We start from the raw sequence: 24458 nt of genomic DNA, 5'->3' as shown, positions 1-24458 counted from the left end.
TATAGAATTCTTCAGTAACCCCTTAGTGATGAGGCTGGAGATACTCACATTTTGAATCTTTGCTGCAAACTGCATGAGAATTTGACAGTTTAGGAAGTAAACTGACATACTGTATGGCATGCATGAAAACTTGCTGCATGCTACCCTTCATTTTGCTTTTGTTTATTTATATTTTGAATATATGTGGTTAGTATTGCAGTCCAGCTTTTCTGTACATCTGTATTGGAGTTACGGAGGACCTATCAACCTTTAAAACTTGCATAGGTGCAGATTTCATTTCCATTTCATACCCTGTTAGGCCACTCTCTGCAGTCTTCTTAGAAATGCCAGCCACTCAGAACTTATCTGCCTTAATGAAGCATGGAATATTACATGTCCCAAGTCTGTAGTAAACAGCAAAATATGTTGCATGGTTTGTTTCTTGTTTGTAAATCTAAACGAATACTTATTGCTGATATACTGTATTTATGTATGCAAATGAAAATGCCAATCTATATTATTTTCATGTTGGTTCAGTTTCTTAATAAAAGGCATTAATTTCCCTCATCTCTTGGCACAATATATATATATAGGAAATTCTTGCAAAAAAAAAAAATGTATTTTTGCTTTCAGTGTTCTTAGTTTTTCTAAGGGCCAAATAATACACACTGAAGTCAATGCATAGAAATTCTGGTAACAGTGGCCTGTCCTAGACACTTCCAAAACCCACCTTGCAGTCCTGGTGGCCAGCCTTTCAGAGACTAGTTCTGTCCTTGACCTCCCCCCTTCATCCAAGCTAATTACTGCTTATCTTAAACATTCCATCTCGTCAAAGCTGCCTTTGGAATCTTGCCCTAGCATATAATGCCCCTTGTCTTGAATAGTCAAAATACCCTGCTGTCCATAACTGCATTGAGCTACATCTTGTGTCAAACTATATATACATGAAAATATATATATATAAGTGTCTGTGTTTCTTTCTGTACCCTGCATTAATCTTCCACTCTTCCTCTCCTCTCCCTTTCATTATAACCATGATTTTAGCCAAGATGTCCATCCGCAAGAGGCTGATACAGGCATGTTGTTTGGGGTGCTCTGAAATAGACTGCTCTTGCATGTCAGGCACTTTACGTAGTAACATGGGGACCCTTGAACGAGCCTTCCCACTTTCTCCTGTCTCTGTTAATGATTTCTCCACCAATATTCGTGGCTGTAAGTTTTAACCATGCTGTTCCATGTATAGTACTCTGTGTGTGCCTGTGTATGTACATGTAACATTACCCATATATTGTGTTCTGTTCTGTGTACCCATTAACCTTGTAACTAGGTGAATATCTTTTTTTGCAGTAATAAAACAATATTTTTACAGGCAAGCAGGTGGTACATAACATTATGACAGATACTCTTGTATGGCCTTCAGAAGAACTAAGGAAAATAATGTTCCTTATTTTCTTTCCTGTATTTAAAAGGCCTAACAGTGTTTTATTTAAGTCTAGTTTTTTTTTTTCTGATGGGTCAAGGTTATTATCTTAGTAAACTGGTTGGACCCTGAACAACAATATTTCATTTTATTGTTTCATTATGCATGTAGTGTTTGATCAAATATATATTTTATTTTAAGAGTTATCTATTTTCGTTCCTATTTTATATTTAGGAGCTTAGCCAGAATTTTTGTTTTGTTTTTATTAGAGTAGGAATGGGTCCGAACCTCTGCCAGCATTTTATTCACATCTTTGTGCCTACTACTGAGATTATTTTTAATTTCTGTACTGTCATGAGGACAAAACACAAGAGGAAATCACTGCAGTGAAGACATAGACAGCAACAGTTAACAGTTTTTTTGCAGAATTTAGAAGGTTTAGGACATCTCTCAGATATTTATTGCTGCACCAGTGGGGACATTGCCCTTAACTCCTTGTGTGGCCATCGGGACAGAAAATGCAAGGTAATTTCTCCAACAGGGATGCAAAAATACTATACCCCATACTTAAAGTGGTTTATGACACTGATTACACAAATACCACAAATGTTGTTGGTATCAGAAACACACTTTGCAAATGATTTGCCTACAAAATATTTACCAGTCTTTAGAGAAGAAATAGTGGCTGTGTTGCTTTTCTTTTTTCAGACTTTTTCTTTTTCTTTTTGCCTGCTAATCCTGAAAATTCCACACTTCCTGCCCCTATGTGGATATGCTCATTTCTCCATTGTATCTATGGAGGGAGCCGTGGTTGTCCCACAGGCTGGATTACAAACAAGTTTGCCTTTATTCATCTCCATTACATCTTGAATTGGTAGAATTAGTAGTTCCCAAAAGAAAGAGAGTCTGCTTTTGCTATCTTTTCACCTCACAGGAAGTGACAAGAACACTGCAGTTCTGGCAAGATAAACAGCTATTTTTGGATTGACAAATGCATGAAAAATGAAATCTAATTCAGCCAATACATCTAAATACAGGTGCACTGCAATATATTACATTTTTGTTTTTGATTTGTATATTAGATATCTATTATTTAATCTCTTCATCTATGTGCAGTACTGTAAATTCTAAAGTATAATATAATTTAAAATGGGTACACACCAGCTGCTTTCCCTTAATGTATACATTTATTGGAATATATTGTCACTCCTTAACATTGGACTTTTATCTAAGATCTTAAGCAAATCTATATCTATCTACAAAGTGGTGCTTAAGAAGACTCAGAGAACAGGCTACTCCAAAGCTGGTAAATGTGAATAGGAGTTCTTTGTAAAACCTAAACTTCTGGTTCATGATAGAGTATGGGTCTTATTTTCTTAACTATATGTTGCAATATATGCAGTAAAAAAGTAAGACTTTTACTAGTGTAAAAGAAAATAAATTGGGTTAGCATGTTTTATGCCACCGTTCATTTAAAGTGGTTGTAAACCCCTGTTATATACCCAGTGAAGTGACTTGCCTCAGATGATGCTCGGAGATGAAACCAATCCTCCTATATAAGTTTTACTTGTTTATCTGCAGTTTTCTTAACCCTACACCCCTGCAGAATTGTGTTAAAATAATTCTTCATCTGTCAGGAGCACAGAGGAGGGGTTGGAGAGCTTCAGCTCAGTGTGTGAGAGCTTAATAGAGGAAAGGGACACGTCCTTCTCCACACAGCACACAGGAGCGAAGGAAGGATACAGAGCTGTGTTCTGAATAGACAAACTCAATTCTGTCACAAACAGAGGAACAAAGCACCAGAGAGAAACCTCACTTAGAGCTTTGGAGAGAGATAAATGAAAACTACAGATAATGTGTTTGGTTAAGATTTCATGACCGAGGTTTCCGACCACTTTAAGTAATTTTTGAAATTACAATTGCTAAACCTGAATTCAATGCAACATGTAAGCAAATGTAGGATTTTCAAGTATATATTACTGTCTAAAGTAGCAACTTCAGATACACTTTAAAAATTGTCACTAAGTTGCAGTGATTTATGGGTTGCAACTTAAAGAAAATTTAACTTTAGTCAGAAAACTAAGTACTGCTAAATCTTTTCAGGCTGGCCCCTTTTGCAGGTATGGCTATAAAACTATGTTAAAAATTAGTGCCTATACGGTTTAAAATCCAGTAATATACTGTCTTACCCTGCTGTGTACATGCTCAGTTGCTCTCTATTTTTAGGCACTTTGCTAACTATGAAGAGGCCAATCCGCTGACAGCCTACAGATTTACTGTTGTTCAGGGACTCTGGGCTTCAGCAAAATTGCACCCTTCCCCAAGAAGAAACCGTAACAATGCTGGAGGCAATTTATAGAACACACTGAGCATATATATTGTGGAATGTATGTTTCATGCTAAAGAACATTGTTTTTATCAAGTTGTTATGGGTTAGAAGTCAGAAAATCATATTGATGAATTCAAGCCACATCTTTGTTTGATACAGCTGGGCCTTCCTAGGCTATAAAAGCACACTATTATTTCTTGTGAACTGCAGTGGAAGTAAGACAGGGGGTGTGAATAGTATATTTTCAAATACGTGAGATGCACAGTTAGGGTAAAGATAGAGCATGGTGGAATTGCAAATCCCTGTCCTGCTTAATCACAGACATTAGATTAAAGTGGTTATAAACCTCTGAAATAAGTGAACACCAAATATCCTTCTATAGTGTGTACTGGCTTTTATCCAAAGTACCTAGTATGATTTCTGTCTGCTCTTTCCTCCATCTGCTATCTGCATGAGTCACCCCTGACAGGTTATGCCAACATTACAGAATTTTAGGGAATGCCCCTCTCCCCGCTCCAGTATAGAGATGATGATTGACAGCCTCATTTGTGCATGTTTCCCTATAAGGGCTCTGTGGAGGGGGGGGGGTGTCCTTTCCCTCCACTTAGGTCTTAGATTACACTCAGCTCTATGCTGTGCAGTGTGTGATGTTGGATCCCCACCCCCTGCCTGCTGGAGCTTAGAAATACCATTTGATCTATGTATTTTGGAATGCTGTAGAGGAGAGATACAGATAAACGGGAACAACTTGTATGTAAGAAGATTTATTTTTCCTTTTATGTGTATCACCTTAGGCTAATCACTTCAGTGGTTATATGTAAGGGTTTCAACCACTTTAAGGGTTTCCAAGACATCTTGTTTGCAATCAAAAGATGGGCGTGCTCAAGCAAGGAAAAGTGGAAATAAAAAACAACATAAAGTAGCTGTGAGTCGTACATCAAAAATCCCAAAGATAAGGGGTTATTCCTTGTTTTCTTCTTTTGAATCTTCTGCCATCTTGATTTGCCAGGTTAGAATGATGTAACTCATGTATGTGCAGCTCAGTGTGCTCTCTAAAGAAGACTGCGAATAGGCAGGTAACTTTGTCTTATTACAGAAGAGACATACCATGTCTCTACTGCAATGAAGGGCCTGCCCGCTTGCAGTCTTTTTTTTTTTTTTTTTTTGACAGTTTAGTTCCCTTTTAGGCATGTTTTTTACAGTTTGATCATTATAACTACTCAGCACCAGTCTATAGTCCAATATTTGTTCCAGAATTTATATGCGTTTCTTTCAGAAAAGTGCTTGCAATACTTGTGTTTTATCAGCAACTGCTTTAAAGATTCATCTTTTTTATAGTTCTGACCAAAAGAAACGAAGAAAATATATGCAAAAGCACTGTATGTTTTAGTGCATATGCTGGATAGGAAACTTTCAAAGTCAATGCCTTTGACAGTAGCAATAGCCAACTGAATCTTCACACTTGCAATTACAATACATTGCCTTTAAAGGCTCAGATGAAGGGTACATGGCCCTGAAAATTCTAACAGGCTATTTTACCTTGCTACATACCTACAGCTGGCTGGAGCCAGCATCTGCGTTGATGAGGGTGTGAATGATCATTTAAGCTATATATATACAGTGGCAAGATTATGTATGTGAACCCATTGGAATTAACTGGTTTTCTGCAGTAATTTGTCATGGGATCTGATTCTCAACTAAGTCACAACAATGGAAAAATTGATCTCAAGCTGGTAACAGACAATTCTAGTTTCCCGTGTCTTTATTCAACACATCTATTATGCATTCACAGTGCTGGAGGAGAAAGAAAGTGAACTTATAGGCTAATTGAAAGCTAATTGTAAGTAGTTTGCACACATGGATTCCAATTAATGAAATGAGATTGGAGGCGTGGTTTAGAACTATTTTGATAAAAGCCATTCAGACATGTTATGATTGCTGTTCATAAGAAGCATCAGCTGACGTGAACCATGCCTCTCACAAATTAGATCTCTGAAGACACATGAGCAAGAGTAGTGGATCTGCATAAGACTGCAAAAGGGAAAAAAGCAATCTCAAATTGTTTAGGCATCCATCAGTTGATAGACAAACAGTCTATAAATGGACAGTTTAGTATTGTGGTTACTCTTCCTAGAAGGGGGCTCCCAGCCAAGACGCCTCCCAAGTCACAACATAAGAATCCTCATTGAGATAAAGAAGAACCCACGAGTAACGACTAAAGGTTTGAAAACATCACTGGAACTGGCAAACATCCCTGTTTGAGTCCACTATGCATACGTCTTTAAACAGGCAGGGTGTTCGTGGCAGAACAACACAGATGAAGCTGCTGCTCTTCGAAAAAAACATTGCTGCATGCCTAAACTTTGCCAAAGAGAAGCTTGGCACCTTTGCAAACTGCAATGCTACTGGGAAAATGTTTTGTGGACTGATCAAACAAAAGCTGAATTATTCGGGAGGTATACGCAGCACTATTTAAGGCGCAAAAGGGGCACAGCTTACCAACATCAAAACATCATCCCAACCATAAACTATAGTGGAATAAACATCATGATTTTCCCTTGCTTCACTGCCTCTGGGCCTGGATCACTTGTCATCATCAAGGGGAAAATGAATTCCCAAATTTGCCAAAATATGCTACAGGATAATGTCAAGAGGGCTTCCTGCCACCTGAAGCTTAGTAGAAGTTGGGTAATGACCCTTGAAGTACCACCATAGACTGGCTTCAGAAAATGACCGGAATGATCTCGAGAGCCGTGTACACCAGACATCCTACAAATGTGCCTGAGCCAAAGAGGTTTTGCAAAGAGGAATGGTCATTGTGTACACATTGTGTAGGTCTGATCCAGAGGTATCGAAAGTGCTTACTTGAAGTCTGCCAAAAGAGATTTGACCAGCTATTACCCCCAAAGGTTCACTTACTTTTTCCTCCAACACTGTGAATGTTTAATGGATGTGTTCAATAAAGATGTGAGAAATTAGAAGTGTTTGTCAGCTTAAGCACATTGTGTTTGTCTAATGTTGTAACTTAGATAAAGATCAGATTACATTTTATTGCAAATTACTGCAGAAAACCAGTTAATTCCAAGGGGTTTACAATTTGTTCTTGACACTGTACCTGGTGTGGCCTGGTTAGAAATGAATGAAGGAATTCATGAGTACTTTTGAAAAAGAAAATATCCAGTAGCAGCATACGAAGGCAGTACATCATATACCCAAAGGATACAGTTGTACAAGAAGTCACAAAAAAAAAAAAAATAGAAATAACCACTATCTATATAAGGAGGAAATGTCCACTGATTTATCCTAAAATTGCTCTTAATGGAAGTCAAACAGATATCACATCATAAGTGAAACACAGGATCATTGAAGGACTTATAAGCATTTTGGGCCTTTGGAATAGATACTACCCCTAATAAAGGATAGAGCATGTATGCAGTTTCAAGGGGGGGGGGGTAGTTTTTTTTTTTTCTTCTTCTTTTCTCTTTATATGGAAGTGTGACTGAAGCATGGGGGAGAAAATAAAGATGGAGGCAAGGCTAAGGTGAAAGGGGTGGAGATAAAGTGGGATTTTATTCATCATAGCACCAATCGATACTTGAAGTGTTTTTTTTTTTTTTTTTTTTTTTTTTTTTTTTTTTTTTTAGGATTGCACAATATAAGATATTTGGAGGCGGTGAGGAAGTTGATGTTCAAGTTGTAGGGGAAGGGATAGCAGGGAGGATAGTAGCCAGAGTGTGGATAAAAAAACAAGAAAGGGATATTAATTTTTGAGGGGAATATGTGGAAATGGAAGAGGAAAGTAAGAAAAAATGGAAAGGTAATGAAAGTAGAGCAAAAGGATAGAAAGTAAAGGATTGTTTTTAGAAGGGAGGTAAATTGCAATCTGAGCCCCGGTTCACACTTCTGCGTGTGCGGGGTTCGCATATAATGTCGGAGCGCACTGCTCAGACATTACATGCGATCAGCTGTGCGGTGCGAGTTTAGCCATACAGTTTGTATGGCTAAATTCGCATCGCACCCGCAGCAAACACGCACAGGAGGCATTTTTGCTGCCGCATCAGGATCGGATCGCACAGCGGTTCACACTTGTGCGATCCGATCCTGTGCGAACTGCACGATCGCACTGCGATATGCGATCAAACTGGGGGTGTCGTTAACATTACATTGACACCCCCAGCGTATCGCATATGGCAGTGTGAACTGCCGGGGGTGCGTGTGCGATGCGGGAACAGGCTGCGAATTCGCAGCCTTCCCGCATCGCATATATGTGAACCGAGCCTCAGACGTTAGTTTGTGTTCCCCTTATGTGTCAAATCTGAGGCTTTATAAGATACTTTTGTAACGAAATTGTAAATAAAATATACAAACAAAAAGGAGGAGAAACTGTGGAGGAACAAAAATATTCACAATCCAATAAAGAGCAGTTTGTTAACAGCCTAAAACGGTAGCCCTATAAAAGGTTCCTGTGGGTAACCCAAGGATCCTACTCCTTATGGTACTCATGGATTAGTTGGTAAAATACTGTGTATGCTTAATGGAGTCAACCCTGATGACCACTTGTTCTCAAAGGAAATATTCTGTGACTTCCAGTTATACATAATAGTCCATTGCACAGCCCCCTTGAAAGGTCAGAACGGGTTTACGATATAGAACGTTTGGGTCAAATGGTGAGGGAGGAGCTAAAGAAAGATCCAGCCTGACACTAGTGAACTGATGAATAAGATTCAATACCCTACCCCAAAGGATTCATAAACATTTTATCTATCCGGTGAATACCTTTTTTATGTCTATAATTTTTATAAATAAAACATTTTTCATGAGGACATATGCTTGCTAGGACCTGCTGCAGCCAATTAAAGAGGACCTCCCCCTACGCTAATACACTATATATTGCATTTTCCTATGTCCACACTACCTGTCCTTCTTTTGGTTCCTTTTTCCGGCAGCTTCTGTGTAGTTGGTTTCTGTGCCCCTGCATCTCACATTTTGAAGAGTATGTCAAGCATAAAATGGAGAGATTGTGGAGAGATACTTCATCCTATGCTTGCACAGTATCCGAATACTACAAGATCTTATGAGATCTAACAGCTTAGGTATGGGATCTCCCTGAAGGCACTAGTGTCATTGCCTGCCCAGGGGGCATCTGTATGGACAGAGCTGCATCACTAGTTTTTTTCCTATGAGATCTACAATCAACTGCCAGACTGGGCGACAGGCTGGATAATCTAGATCCAGTGGTCACCCCAGTCTGGCTACTGAGCACGCTGACCTCCGCTCTGCGCTAGGTCGACATAGCCCAACTGGACGGGGGCTGGCCTGCGAGTTAAACTCCTTGTGAGGTCGCATACGACCAGATGTGGCCCGAGTTGCAACATTCCTCCTGGCCAACAGCCCCCCATTTTGATGGAGAGGGGTTCTGTCTTGTGCCTGCCTGGTTCCTGGACTGGTGAGTAGATGTCCCCCCTCTCCCCCTAGAGGGTTTTGGGGTGGATGTGGGATCTTCTTTGGGAGGGGTGGACTCCCGGGTTTATCTCTTTCCCAAAGGCAACCCCCCTTGCCAAGTCCCTCATCCTGCCTCCCCCTCCAGGCTGGGGCTGTTTGGGGGTCTGACCACTTTCCTGGGATGGGGGCAGGGTGCTAAATTGCGATGGGGGCCGGGGGGTGTGCCGCTGGAGACCGGATGATCGATTGTGTGGAGGGGGTGTTGTACCTGATGGGGGTTACTGCCAGGACCCCCCGTCCTGCCTGGATCTGTCCATGAATCCTGGTCTCCCTCCTGGGTCCCTGTAAGCCTTATGGTGCTGTGCGGGACTGCCATTTTGTTGTAGCCTGTGTGTTTCGATACACAGTGGCCATGCTTGTGTAGTCCGGTGGCCATTTTCTTGTGGTTTCCCATTAGAAATAGCAGCGGCCATGACAGTGGAACCCTTTCGGTGGTGGAAGCCCCTCCTCATCCCCTGGTGCTGACTCCTGGATCGATTTACTTCCTGATCGCCTCACGTTTAGTGCAGATTCTCCTGGTGGCTGCAGTGCCTGTTTCTGTGGGTGGTGAGTCTGGTGGGGGCCTCTCCCTCTCTGCTGAGGATCTCTTGGTGCTTTGTGCCTAGCAACTGGGTGGTGCTGCCAGCGCGGTGGGGGTTGTCCCTTAGCAGTGTTTTACACTTTTTGTGGGGTCCCCCTGGTGACTCATGGAGTCTTTGGAGCACATTTCTCCAGCTGATCCCCTCTCTGAGGCTTTGGGGGCCCTCCGTATCCCAACCATCCATCCATGCACTGACGGCGGTGCTGGAGTCCCTTGTGTCCCGGGTGGAGGTGGCTTGCAGGCGACGGGCTAGCAAAAAGTGCCCCCCTGCCTTCCCCTGCGTCATCTGTCTCATCAGATCCTGGATCGGATTCGCCTGTCACAGACAGGGTTCACCCTGTTGGGTCTGCAACCACGTGCCTGGAACCCTCTAATAGTGAGGATGATTCCTCCATGTCTGCGACCGCACATGAAAAGGCACTGGTGGATGCACTGATTGTATCTGTGCATGAGATCCTGAAGATGGAGGACGCAGCTGAAGCTGCAACAGAGGAGCAGGTGCCCTTTGGCACTCACAAGCCATCCAAAGTGGCAAAGGTGTTTCCTTTCCCTGCCTATTTTGACAGAATTGTCACTAAGGACTGGGGACGACCAAAGCGTCTCCGTGGGGTCCCTATGCGCTTTACTAGGCGTTACCCCTATGAGGAGTCCCTTCTAAAGAAGTGGACTGTGTCACCTGTGGTGGACCCTCCGGTTTCCAGGTTGAACAAGGCAACCATGATTCTGGTTAAAGAGTCCCCGGCCTTTAAGTATCCGGCTGACCAGAAGGCGGAGGCTATGGCCCACACTATGTACACTCTGGTTGGTTCGGCAATGTATTCACCATTGCCCTAGTGTTGCAAACTATGACCGAGTGGGCTAAGGTCCTACACCATGACCTGGGGGGGGGGGGGGGGAAACAGCTCCCCCCCGCCTTTTCCGAGCTGGCGGGTCCAGGGGTTGCAGTTTATCTGTGATGCCTCTTTGGCTCCCTTGATGGCTTGCCACTCTGGTTTGGCTCAAATGCTGGTCTGCGGATGAGACTTAAAAAAAGGCCTTGACTGATCTTCTTTTTCAAGTAATTTGCTGTTTCGAGCAACCCTGGATGACATTGTTTCTTTCGCAGACTACTAAGGGCAAGGAACCTCGTTGCAGACGTGGGCCTTCCTTCGTAGCTTATAAGTCCCTCAGAGTCGACTGACAAGTGCTGGAAGCCTTTCAGGGCCCACAAAGTCATTCGGTCTGGCTACAAGATCGAGTTTCGGTCTTGTCCCCCCGGCAAGGTTTTTTCCTTCCAACTTGTGCCTGTCCCCACACCGCTTACAGGGCCTGTTTGGGGCGTAACAAGACCTGTTCCTTCAAGGGTTGATTGTCCAGATTCCGACTTTGGACCGTTTTCAGGGTTTTTACTCAAGCCTGTTCACAGTTCCCAGGAATACAGGCAAAGTGAGTCCAATTCTAGATCTCAAGGCGCTAAACGGCTTTGTGCGGGTACAGAAGTTCAGAATAGAATCCATTTGATCGGTGGTGGCATCCCTGCGTCAGGAGGATTTCCTCGCCTCTTTCGATATCAAGGATGCCTACCTTCACATTCCAACATGTGCCAGTCACCAGCGTTTTCTCCACTTTACTGTGGAAGAGGAGAATTATCAGTTTGTGGCGTTACCCTTTGGTCTCGCATCTGCTCCTCGGGTCTTCAGTGTTAGTGTTAGCCAACGGGGGATCGCGGTACTGGGCTACTTTGACAATCTCCTTCTGCGAGCAGAGTCTCCCTCTGCTCTGGTGGAGAGCCTGGAGATCACAATACGAACTCTGCGGGAGTTCGGCTGGATTCAGAAGTTTCAGAATATAGTGGTACTTATGTATTGCTACCTTGTGCCTTACAGTAAAAAAAATATATATATATAAATAAGTCACAATAAATATATAAATAGCTTCAATTTCACGGGGTACACGGGGGTCCATGGGGGTCCAAGGCTGGCTCCTGTATGCACTCAGGATTTGAGAAAAGAAAGGAGTCTCCTCATGGTGCAGACGGTATTAAAAAGGTTTCCTTTTTATTTTTAAAAAATTTCAAACGTAATCACAATAAAAAAGCAAAGACTGGTGCCCTTAATGAATGTCCTTGCAGACTCAATGCCTCGCAGCTATACTTAGTGTCTGCTGGTAAGAGCTGCGCCGTACCCGGAAGTGGGGAGATGGCGTGTGGTTCACTGCGGGCCCAGAACGAGGCAGCATGCGTTGCGACTTGATGCGTTTCGTCAAAGAAATGACGTCATCGGAAATGACAAAACGCGTCAAGTCGCAATGCACGCTGCCTCGTTCTGGGCCCGCAATAAACCACACACCATGTCCCCACTTCCGGGTACAGCGCGGCTTTTACCAGCAGACACTAAGGATAGCCTCGAGGCATTGAGTCTGCAAGAACATTCATTAAGGGCACCAGTCTTTGCTTTTTTTTTTGTGATTGCGTTTGAAGTTTTTTGAATAAAGAGGAAACCTTTTTAATACCGTCTGAACCATGAGGAGCCTCCTTTCTTTTCTCACATCCTGAGTGCATACAAGAGCAAGCCGTGGACCCCCGTGTACCCCCCAAGAAACCGAAACCAACTTGAGAATCAACACCTAAGCCTGCACCGATTTCTGTTGGCGTATGCCAACAGGAATCCACTGGATCTGGTAAGTGGGCTATCTTGCCATTTATCACCTGGAGGTGAAGTGGAGGGTCACACCACTACTGCATATGTGAAAAGCACTAGCACTTTTTATTTGCGCATAAGGACTTTATGCACTATTTGCACTATTTCATATTTGTACTAATATGTACTCTATTTACCTTGTGATCATATTTAAGCACTTTAGTTGATGTATTTCACTTTGCACTTTATTAGCTGAATAATTTATGCTATCCATATTTTTCTAAATTGAAGCTATTTATATATTTATTGTGACTTATTTTTATATATATATATATATATATATATATATATTTTTTTTTTTTGTTTACTGTAAGGCACAAGATAGCAATACCTAACTGCCACTATATTCACACTTTTTGCACAATTTATAGTCGCAAAACAAACAAATGTGGTAGGATTTGCAACGCCCTCCACTTGAGGGTTTAGCACAGTTTCCCCATACTCTATAATAACCACACCCATTGTTTGAACTAGCAGCTTATCCTTGTGTATACTCCTTATTTACATATTCCAGTGGCGAGAGTGATATAATAACTACCACTTCATAAAAATGAGCATTAACTATTTGCAAAGCTTCTAAATTAATTATTCAGTGCTTTCAGATGTATCACACTTGTCAATTATGAAATAAACACTTCCCATCCTTAGTTTGAATGCCATATTGATGCAAAAAAATACCCTAAAATAATTTGGGCAGTGACCTCCTGTGCTCTAAACTCATTTGCTCTTTCTCATTTAGGAAAAAAGCAAAGCTTTTTTTATTACTAGGAAAAAATTGAATAGGGCTTTTAGATCTTTGCAGCTGCCCCAGGAGTAACAACACTGACAACAATGCTGGAAGTGTAATTAGCAAATAGTCCAATAGATTTTGCTTTGGTAAATTTCAGCAACAACAAAATTAATGACAAGTATGTTGTCTGGCTGTATAAATATCTTGTCTTGACAGGTTTGACTCAATACAGACTGAGGAGTGGGGTTGCGAGCCACTCATTAGACCTGACCAGACATGAAAGTAAGAAGGACTGCACGATTAAAAATGGCAGCAGCTGAGGTCTTTGAGGAACCACTGGGGTTTGGCCCTGATCATGTTTCTTCCGGCATCATCCCCTAGACATCCCAGCAGTTCTGATTAATTAGCATCTTGCATCTTGTTTTCTGATTTCAGGGCACTTGACGCTCGTTAAAGACCATTAGATCCTACTTGATTTTAGGTCCCATAAGGATCATTAATTAAAGCCGCCGTGTTAGAAATGAAAGAAGAAACATAGAGCAGTCATACCTATGCCTCAGATTTTTTCCATTTACTTATTTACACTTTAGTTATAATTTGTCTGAGGTTGTAGTGAGGTTGTAGTTTTCATACTTAATGGTTAAGATTGTGTCATCAGCAGATACTAGGAAATTAGTTTAGATATTATTATGGATGGTTTAAATGAATGTTTGTTTTTTTTTCATATGCATGGATCATTTTGTCATTAAATAGTCGCTTCGGTTTATGAAATACAGATATTTTTAAATAAATGTTATTTTTAACTAGTTACCAACCGCCCACCGCAGATATACTACGATAGGGTGGGCCCTCTGCGCCGGATCACGTACCTAGTACGTGATCCAACACTTCCGGGTCTGGGGTGTGCTTGGGTGCCATCAGGGACCCACTCCCGCTGTAATTAGACACAGCGGGAACTGATCTGCAGGTACCGTGGATTTAATGCACGCCGGCACCCGCCGATCATTAGGCGGAAAAACCCAGAAACGCTGTCTGCCTATGTAATCTAGGCAGATTGCAATTCCATCAGTAGCGAAGGCATTGAGCCTTTGTTCCTGCAATGCAGGAACATGAATCAATGCCTTGCATTAGTAAAAGCACCTCCCGCACAGTGAGAAAACACTGGTTAGGCAAACAGTTAACACTTTAATTGTCTCCGATGTTAAACCGCCTCACAGCCAGTGTTATTGGTACACTGACAGTACATATCTTTAGCACTGATCACTGTAATAGTGTCACTGGTTCCCAAAAAGTGTCAGTGTCCCGACTGTCCGCCAAAATATTGCAGTCCTGCTAGAAGTCGCTGATCACCACCAATACTAGTAAAAATAAATAAATGAAAATATACCAGATTAGTTTGTAGACGCTATACCTTTTCCATAAACCAATCAATATATGCTTACTGGGATTTTGTTTTGCCAAAAAAATGTAGCAGAATACATATTGGCCTAAATTGAGATTTGTTTTTTACATATTTTTTTTTGTATTGGATATGTTTTATAGCAGAAAGTTAAAAAATATATTATAGTTCCAGTAGCCCACTTTATCCCTCCCACTAACCACCAACATTGATTTTTTTCTACTCCCGCTGACCACTGACATCACCCATCTTTTCCTCCTAGTGACCAAGAATACAATGGGCTTTATGACACATACTGCTGACTGTTGCACTCTTTACAGTGTTGTGGGAAACAAAGTTCTTTGCACTGTACATTTCATACTCATTGTCTCAACAGTTGTTAGTAGCTAAGTAGCTTACAACTATAATAATTTGTTTTTTGTTTACAGAAGGAACAAAGTATTAGCGCTCTGTACATGTTCTCTTTTAGGTGTATGTGTATCTGTGAAACTCACTTGTATCACTAATAGTTAGGGAGTGTTTTGTGGGTACAGGGACTGCAATATGTGTGCATTGTGTACTGCGAGTAGTCTTAAACTACATTGTTCAAAATAATTAAAGGAGCCTTTTTTATCAAAATATAGCATCAAGTCAATTAAACTTCTGGGATATTGATCTGGTCAGTTAAGTAGCAGAGGTGGTTGGTAATTAGTTTCAGCTGCTTTGGTGTTAATGAAATTAACAACAGGTGCACTAGATGAGCAACAATGAGACGACCTCCAAAACAGGAATGGTTTTTACAGGTGGAGGCCACTGACCTGTTTTTTCCCTACTCATCTTTTTTGACTGTTTTTCAGTAGTTTTGCATTTGGCTAGGGTCAGTATCACTACTGGTAGCATGAGGCGATATTTGAGGTGATATCTGAACCCTATAGAGCAAGCATCACTAAATGGCGGCCCGTGGTCCAGTTCCGGCACCCATAACTCTCCCTCCCGGACCGCAGAGGTCGCGCCATTTATCAGCCTGCTCTCCTTTCAGCTGTGATGATTTCTTTGCAGATCCAGCAGCGTGAGGCGGGACCGTTCTGAAGGGAGGGCGGGAACTCCCCGAGGTAAACAGCCAGTGATTGGTTGCCAGATGAATGGCAATCTAAGCAACCAATCACCATCTTGCAGCTTCCTTCCTCCATTCAGACCTGCTATGCCTCGAGTTCTCCTGTCTGTGTAAGGTAGGGGAGACGTACTGTAGGAAGGGGGAGAGACACTTAGTACTGCAAAGAAGAGTACTCTAATATGTGTGGGGGCTGAGGACTCTGATGTGTGTGGGGGCTGAGGACTCTGATGTGTGTGGGGGCTGAGGACTGTAATGTCTGGGGGGGCTGAGTACTGTAATGAGGGGAACTGAATACTGTAATGAGGGGGCCTGAGGACTGTAATGGGGGGAGGCTGAGGACAGTAATGGGGGGGAACTGAATACCATATTGGGGGGCTGAGGACAATAATGTGGGGGAGCTGGGTACTGTAATGGAGGAGGCTGAGGACAGGAATGTGGGGGCTGAGGACTGTAATTTGGGGAGCTAAATACTTTTTTGGGGGGCTGAGGACAAAGTGGGGGATATGAGAAGGGTGTTGATGTTAAGGGGGTATGAGAACACAAGGGGGATCTTGATGTGAAGGGAAGGGAACTGTGATGTGCAGTGGACACTGTGGAACTGATGTACGGATAGGATTGTGATATGGGGCTCAGTTCAGATCTGTGCTTGCGCATGTCACAGGTAGGTCAGCTTATTCATTTTAATGGGCTGCACTACCCATGAGAAATGCATGGAAACAAGTCCCTGCCCTTTTTTTAAATTGTGCAGCACCAAGCTGTTCTGAAGTGTGGCGTGTTCTTCTGCGGGCTGGGAACATGTGCAATTTCACCTGCGTTCCCCAGCTGCAGAGATGGGAATGCCTAGGAGCGTGTGCTGTAATGTAAAGGATCTGAATCAAATCGCAAACGTGATTCGGACCTCCGCTGGAAGCAGATTTTACTAAGCGGACCTCCATGAATTTTAATTCAGTACCCCTGCTATAGAGGTTGCACAGGCAGTCCGACTCCTCCATGATGGCATATTAATACATGTCATTGCCAGAAGGTTTGTTGTGTCTCCCAGCACAGTCTCAAGAGCATGGAGGAGACCGGCAGTTATTTTAGAATAGCTGGACAGGGTTGTAGAAGATCCTTAACCCATCTTTGTGCAAGGAGGAACAGGATGAGCACTGCCAGATCCCTACAAAATGACCTCCAGCAGACCACTGGTGTCAGTGTCTTTGACCAAACAATCAGAAACAGAATTCATGAGGGTGGCCTGAGGTCCTGACGTCCTCTAGTGGGCCCTGTGCTCACTGCCCAGAACTGTGGGGCTCGATTTGGCATGTCCCATTGAATACCAGAATTTGCAGTTCCAACACTGGCACCCTGTGCTTTTCACAGATGGGAGCAGGCTCACCCTGAGCACATATGACAGATGTGAAAGGGTCTGGAGAAGCCATGGAGAAAGTTATGCTGCCTGTAACATCGTTCAGCATGACTGGTTTGATGGTGGGTCAATGATGGTCTGGGAAGGCATATCCATGGAAGGATGCACAGACCTCCACAGGATAGACAATGGCACCCCGACTGCCATTAGATATTGGGATGAAATCCTTGGACCCATTGTTAGACCCTATGCTGGTGCAGTGGATTCTGGGTTTCTCCTGGTGCACGACAATGCCCAGCCTCATGTGGTAAGAGTATGCAGCAAGTTTCTGGAGGATGAAGGAATTGATACCATGGAATGGCCCCCATGCTTGCCTGACCTAAATACAATAGAACACCTCTGGGACATTGTTTTGGTCCATCAGACACTGCCAGGTTGCACCTCAGTCTGTTCAGGAGCTCAGTGATGCCCTGCTCAAAATCTAGGAGAAAATACCCCAGGACACCATCCGTCGTCTCATAAGGAGCATGGCGCAACGTTGTCAGGCATGCATACAAGCATGTTGGGGCCATATAAACTACCCAGTACCATTTTGAGTTGCTGCAATGAAATGTTAGCAAAATTTAGCCCTCTATAGGTTAATTTTAATTTTCATCAAATGATGTGGCATCCTTTTGTTCCTAACAATTACTCAGTCCATATCACTACAGATATCCAGCATGATATGTTTCTCCATTGAGATCTGATGTGTTTTCAAAGTGTTCCTTTCATTTTTTTTTGAGCAGTGTATATTTAACCTCTTGCCTGACTGCCCCATAGCAGATTTACTGCTTTGGGGGGGGGGGGGGGGGCACTGCAAAATGACTTGTATATATGCCTTATTCTGCCCTTCTGGGTTTTGGGTGTGAGTGCACACTGCCAGTGGCTCACTCTTGCTGTGATTTTACACAACCCCATGTCCGTTGGCACCCGCTGATCGTTCAGTACACTGACAGAAGGCCAGTCTGCCTATGTAAATAAGGCTGATTGTCATTCTGTAAGTACAGAAGACATCAATCCTGTGTTTCTGTAAAGCAGAAACACAGATCCATGTCTTCCACTAGTAAAAGTACCTCCCCACTACACAGTAAAATTTAGCTTTGCACACAGTTAACCCCTTTGATCTCCCCTGATGTTACCTCCTCCCTGCCAGTGTCATGAGTGCAGTGACAGTGCATATTTTTAGCACTGATCACTGTAATAATGTCACTGGTCCCCAAAAAAGTGTCAGCTGTTCAATTTGTCCGCCGCAGTAGCACAGTCCCATGAAATGCTTGCCTTCCTATTACAGTATTTAGCTAAATAAATTAAAAGCAGTAAAACATGTTTTTTGGTTTCAACAATGTGTAATGTGTTTAAACAGTAAATTGTATTCTTCATTGTTATTTAATAGTTGCCCTCTCTTTACAAATTCACGTTTGGTCTCTGGCATATTAATACTCATCCTAATCAGTTTGAAGTGTAATAAATCTTTTTCATTTGTAATCATAACAGAATTGAGCCATTTCATTTTGTATCTTTTTAATAATTTGATCAAGAATTCTGATTGGAAGCTATGAGCAACAATTTCACTTCACTTCAAATTTTCTTTTTTCCACTTGGAAAACAACAGTAGTTTTAGTAATCTGCATGCACTGCATGTGGCCACTAGATGGTGCCATTGTCATTCAAACATTTCTTTTTGTGTTTTCCATTTTTCTTTTTTATAGAAATGGTCCTGATTGAATGGTCATAGACAAAACTTTACACAGAACCCAGTGAAAAAAAAATCTCCTTAAACACATGTCCATTATAATGCCGTTTTGTCTGTGATAATTATTCAGGACATTTTACACTACATTTTATGTAGTTAATATTCCACTTTTTGATCTAGTCTTATCTATATACCATTAGGATTTTTTTTTTTTAAATAGTAAAATTTTATTGAACATTGTCAGTACAAAACAGAGTAGAGAAGGAGGGTAAATAGATATGACAAAATAAATGAATGCACCTTCTCTCAAGGGATACACCATCAGCCACACTAGTGGACCAAGACTGGACCCTGCAAAACCCAATGTTGTGAAGGCATCACTGTACAGAACATGGGGTTGACCTGACGATGGGGTAAGCAAGATTGAATAGCCAAGATATTCTGTGTACCAAGAGTAAGGGTAAAAAAGAAGATAGAATAGAGAAGGGAAATGAAGCAAAAAAAGGCAAGAGGGTTCAGGGAGGTAAAAGGGGAGCGAGAAGGGAAAAGGGAGGGCAGGGAACCTGCCTAAAGGAGTAGCTCCTAATTATAGTCCATAGGGCAGTGACTGGTAGTATTACAAAAGATTTCCAATGCAGATAGAACTAATGTAAGCAATGCTGATACTCCAAGTGGAAATATATTGCTCAAATTTCTCAAGTAAGCTTAACTATTAGTTTCTCCATGCTCTGCAGATCAGTGATTTGAGAGATCCATTCCTTGATGAAAGGGGGAGATAAGACATCCAGTGTCTTGGTATCACGAATGTGGTGGATAATATGAAAAAGTGCAGAAGACCCTTCGTGGCACTGAAGGCTGTACTGGAAGTAAATAGAGGAGTTCTATTACCAAGGTTCATCATACTGTATATACAGTATACATTGTAAAGATTTGTGGCAAGATCAGAGGGCAGGACAAACAAATGTGCAGCATGGCCCCCTTCTCTTTTATACAGTTTCATGCCTCTCTTTCCGAGGCAGATAAATGGCATATTTCAAGCTGTATTAAACGCAAAAGCAAACCTTTATTAAATTGCAATTTACAAATTCCTAGATATGATGGGCGCATCAGTTTTTATTTATTTGTTTGTTTCTTTTAATTTTTTTAGACTTTCTTTTATTTTCATTTGGTGATCCAGCCAGTAAATCTGGTTTGCAAATGTAGCACTTGGTGTTAAGACAAACCATTTACTACTGACAGGTGTGCTTACAGTGATCAGATTTTATTTATGTAAAACCTTTATCCCAAAAGGAAAAAGATGTTGCGGTAACTGCAGTGTAAGCTGGAGTTTGACTTAAATGTGTGTATCTGTGTATCTAAATCTACTAGTGCATCTAACACTCCCCTCCCCCCCAGACTAATAACGCTGCTGTCCAAAGGTGCATCCACTCATCTAGAGTGGGGGCACTCTAATAGGCCAGATCACCAGGTGAAAAACTTAAAACGAAAACGAATGCAGTCACCATATCTAAAGAAGTGGCAAGCTGCAATATATTACATTTTTGGTTTGGGGTTTATTACTGCTTTAGGTTTCATTCATTCCATATCTTTGTTTTCAGTCATTCTTAGCTTATTAGCCAGTTCTGGACTGGAATTATTTGCCCCCTTAATGACCAGACCGTCGTGTGATGCTGTACCGAAATACAATTGATGTCCTTTTTTTCCCCACAAATAGCCCTTTTTATTTGGTGGTATTTGATCACCTGTGCAATTTTTATTTTTTGCGCTATAAACAAAAAAAGCGACAATTCTGAAAAAGAAAATATATGTTTTTCACATTCTGCTATATAACATTCCCCAAAAAAAAAAAATTTAAATATCAATTTTTTTTCATCCTTTTAGGCCAATTTGTATTCTGCTACATATTTTTGGTAAAAAAAATCGCAATAAGCGTATTTTGATTGGTTTGCGCAAAAGTTATCACGTCTACAAACTAGGGGAAAGATTTATGTCATTTTTATTCATTTTTTTTTACTGGTAATGACCAGGCCTTTTTTTGCCACTCGGCACTGTTACATTAACAGAAAATTGTCGTGTGATGCTGTACCGAAATACAATTGATGTCCTTTTTTTCCCACAAATAGCGCTTTCATTTGGTGGTATTTGATCACCTGTGTAATTTTTATTTTTTGCGCTATAAACAAAAATTGACAATTCTGAAAAAGAAAATATATATTTTTTATTTAAATATCACATTCTTTCATCCTTTTAGGCCAATTTGTATTCTGCTACATATTTTTGGTAAAAAAAATCGCAATAAGCGGATTTTGATTGGTTTGTGCAAAAGTTATCACGTCTACAAACTAGGGGAAAGATTTATGTAATTTTTTTTTTTACTAGTAATGGCGGTGATCTGTGATTTTTAGCGGGACTACGACATTGCGGTGGACGGATCGGATCCCTAACTGACATTTTTGACACTTTTGGGGGGACCAGTGACATTACTGTACTACATACGACATTAATCTTTGCTAAAAATATGCACTGTTACTGTAATAATGACATTGGCAGGGAAGGCGATAACCTAGTGGGTGATCAAGGTGTTAAATGTAAGCCTAGGGGCGTGTTTACTAACTGGGGGGGGCTTGTGAAATGATCATAGAGACCTGTGATCCTATATAGAAGGATCACAGGTGCTCTGTGATCATTTCAGAGAGAACGGTCAGCTGTGTTTACAACAGCTACCCATCCTTCTCTCTCAGCGGGGAGCGATCGCATTCCCACTGCCTAGTGGGGTCAGGAGCCCACTCGCCCCCCAGCACCAGGCGCGCGATCAACGTACCCCAGTATAACTGCAGCAATCGGTCCGTAACTGGTTAACTGATATTTGTAGCATCACTAAGCAGATATTTCTGATCAAGTTTGGATTGCAATAAAAGGTTAGAACTCAAAAGCTTATACTGTAGATAATATTAGCCCAGTGTGAGCCAAACATTGCAGTGAGTTGAGATGTTTTTTTTTTCTTCATGTACAGCAGGCAAAAAATTACACCATTTGTTACTGGCATATTTGTCAAGTGCTTGTCTCATAAATGTCTTTTAAAGTTTCAGCCTGCATGGGATTCCGAGGGTGGAGCTGACACAGAACTATAGTGTTCAAGGAACCCCTGTATAGCAAGTAACTTAGCAGTTTTTTTGCAAACCCCATATTTCAGCACCCTGAGTGTCACGTACCTGGTCAGTGAGCCTGGCGTGTAGAGTAGAGCCTCTCAGGGGTTACTAATCGGGAGACAGCAGTCACAAAAGTACGGTGACGTAGTAAACCTGCAGTCAGTCCAGTGATCTGCGTGGCAGCAGTCAGCAGGTAGATGTTATATGCGCCGCAAACTTCCACCTGTACGAGCATGTTGTCCCTGACATTGCTCCCTCCCTATGGGCAACCTCAGGATGCCCAACTAGCTCCTCTTTTCTGGATTGCTACAAAAGAACGCATGAAACAAGTCTGTTGCATGCACATGATGTATGGGTTCCCAAGAATTCTCTTCTGGACCATAACCCTTCCATTTGATCGAATTCTGTATCTGACCCCTTCTTCTCCTTCAGTCTTAGTTTTAATCTCCAATTCCTCATCCCCATTAATGATTATAGGGGTGGGAGGTATTTATCTATGATCAGGAAATGGATCTGGCAGTACCGGTTTTAGAAAGGATATATGGAAAACTGAATGCACTTTAAAGGAATCTGAGTTAATAAGAAACATCATTACTCTTTCTCCTTACCAGAAAAGCTCCTATGAACTTTGGTGCCAATTTCCTCGAGGGGCAAGTCATCAGATTCGTTCTGGTGAGCTATACCTGGTCTCCTGGCTGTAACATCTGCTCTCCCCTTCTTTTCTTGTCAAACACCCTCTTGTTGTCATCTTGCGCTTTTGTGACGGCTTCCTGTAACATGTTATTATAATGAGAAAAAAAATCCAGAATACTCTGGACGGCTAGGACAGAGGATTTGGAGACAAGATCAGCTAAGAAGGTAGGGTGAAAGTCATAGTGGCACCCAGTCATCCTAGACAAAGTACATGAAGCACCGGATGTATTGCTCAAAAGTTTGATTAGTCCACTCTGTTTGCCTATTGGTTTGAGGATGGTAAGCTGATAGGTAAAGCTCGATCTTTAAAGACCCACACAACGCCTTCCAAACTAAATTTAACCCCTTGATCTGTCACAATGTTTGCAGGAACTCCATGAAGTTTGATCTCCTTGATAAAGACAGAGCGGTCTCAACAGCAGATGGCATACTTTTCAGGGGCAAGAAATGTGCCATTTTTGATAAGCGGTCCACTACCACAAAGATAGCGGTACAACCTTCAGATGGCAGGAGTTTGAATATAAAGTCAATGGCAATCATCTTCCAAGGTCTATCAGGTACAGGCAATGGTCTGAGCAACCCCCAAGCTTTTATTATGCGTATTCTTACTCCGGATACAAGTGGCACAGGCATTTACATAGGCCTTGCAGTCTTTCTCCAGCCAAGGCCACCAGAATGTGTGCTGCATTCATTTCATAGTCTTGTGAATCTGGAAATGGTCTGCCAGCGGGTGATCAAGACAGAACCCCAGGACAATTACACAAACATTTTCTGGCATGAAAATCTGCTTACCGTTCCATAACAGCCCCTCTTTTGTTTGCAATGTGACCCCTGGAGGACTGGATGTTCCTGCTGAAGCTTGCTGCAACTGTGACAAAATACCAGTTTGTAACAGTAGAAAGCTCCCATCTGGCAGGATGGTGTCCTGCACTGGTATGTCTTTAGGATCTTCAAACATGCGTGATAACACATCAGCTTTGGTGTTCCTTGGCCCTGGTCTGTAGGTGATGTGGAAAGAGAATATTGAGAAAAAGAGAGGCCAGCGGGCCTGCTGTGGTCTAAGACATTTTGCAGATTGCAGTACTCAAGGTTCTTATGGTCCGTGTAAATTAATATCGGATGAGCAGCTCCTTCCAGCAAATATCTCCATTCCTGCAAGGCTGCCTTGATTGAAAGGAGCTCTCAATCTACCACATCATAATTCCTTTTGGCTCGGGTATGTTTCCATTAAAAGTACGCGACTGGATGGACCACGTCCTTGAGACCTTGACTTTGTGACAGGACTGCCCCAACTGCGCTCTCTGATGCATCTTCTTCTAAGATATAAGATAAAGTGAAATCTGGGTGGCTTAGGACAGGAGCAGTGATAAACTGTCTCTTTAAAATCTCAATTGCTGCCTGTGCCACAGTGGACCAACAGAAACGAATGCCTTGCTTGATGAGTTGCGTGATGGGGTTGATGATGGCTGAAAAGTTCTTGATGAACTTGCGATAAAACTTGGCGAAGTCCCCTTCTTGTCTGTGGGAGCTGGCCAGTCTAAGATCGCTGAGACTTTTTGTTAATCCATCTTGATTTTTCGTCAGTTGAAATAATCAAGCCTAAAAACTGGATGCTTTGCTGCTCAAAGTCACATTTTTTGGCTTTGGCATAAAGTCCATGCTGGCGGAGCCGGCAAAGTACATGTTCAACTTGTCCCAATACAGAGAATATCAGAATATTGTCCAGATAGACATTGACAAAAACATCCAGGAAGTCTCTAAAAATATAATTGATGAAGTGCTGGAAGGTGGCTGGTGCGTTGCATTGGCTGAATGGCATGACTAAT

The 24458-nt window shown here is 42.0% G+C and overlaps 1 protein-coding gene across 17 annotated transcripts in view; it reads left to right on the top strand.

The window, feature by feature from the left end:
* Positions 1–24458, top strand: part of KCNMA1 (potassium calcium-activated channel subfamily M alpha 1) — a gene marked incomplete at its 3' end in the record, with an annotated part of 993244 nt that overhangs the window by 771642 nt on the left and 197144 nt on the right. For 7 of the 17 annotated variants that reach the window (XM_082268098.1, XM_082268096.1, XM_082268097.1 and 4 more), the window contains one exon: positions 1024–1191. The exons of the other annotated variants lie outside the window; for them this stretch is intronic. In XM_082268098.1, the coding sequence (XP_082124224.1) occupies positions 1024–1191 (168 nt within the window). The remainder of the gene's footprint in view (positions 1–1023; positions 1192–24458) is intronic. 17 annotated transcript variants of the gene reach the window in all.

Source organism: Pelophylax lessonae, assembly GCF_965119305.1.
Source record: "Pelophylax lessonae genome assembly, chromosome: 9".
NCBI classification, from domain to species: domain Eukaryota; kingdom Metazoa; phylum Chordata; class Amphibia; order Anura; family Ranidae; genus Pelophylax; species Pelophylax lessonae.
This window is presented reverse-complemented; position numbering and strand designations above follow the sequence as displayed.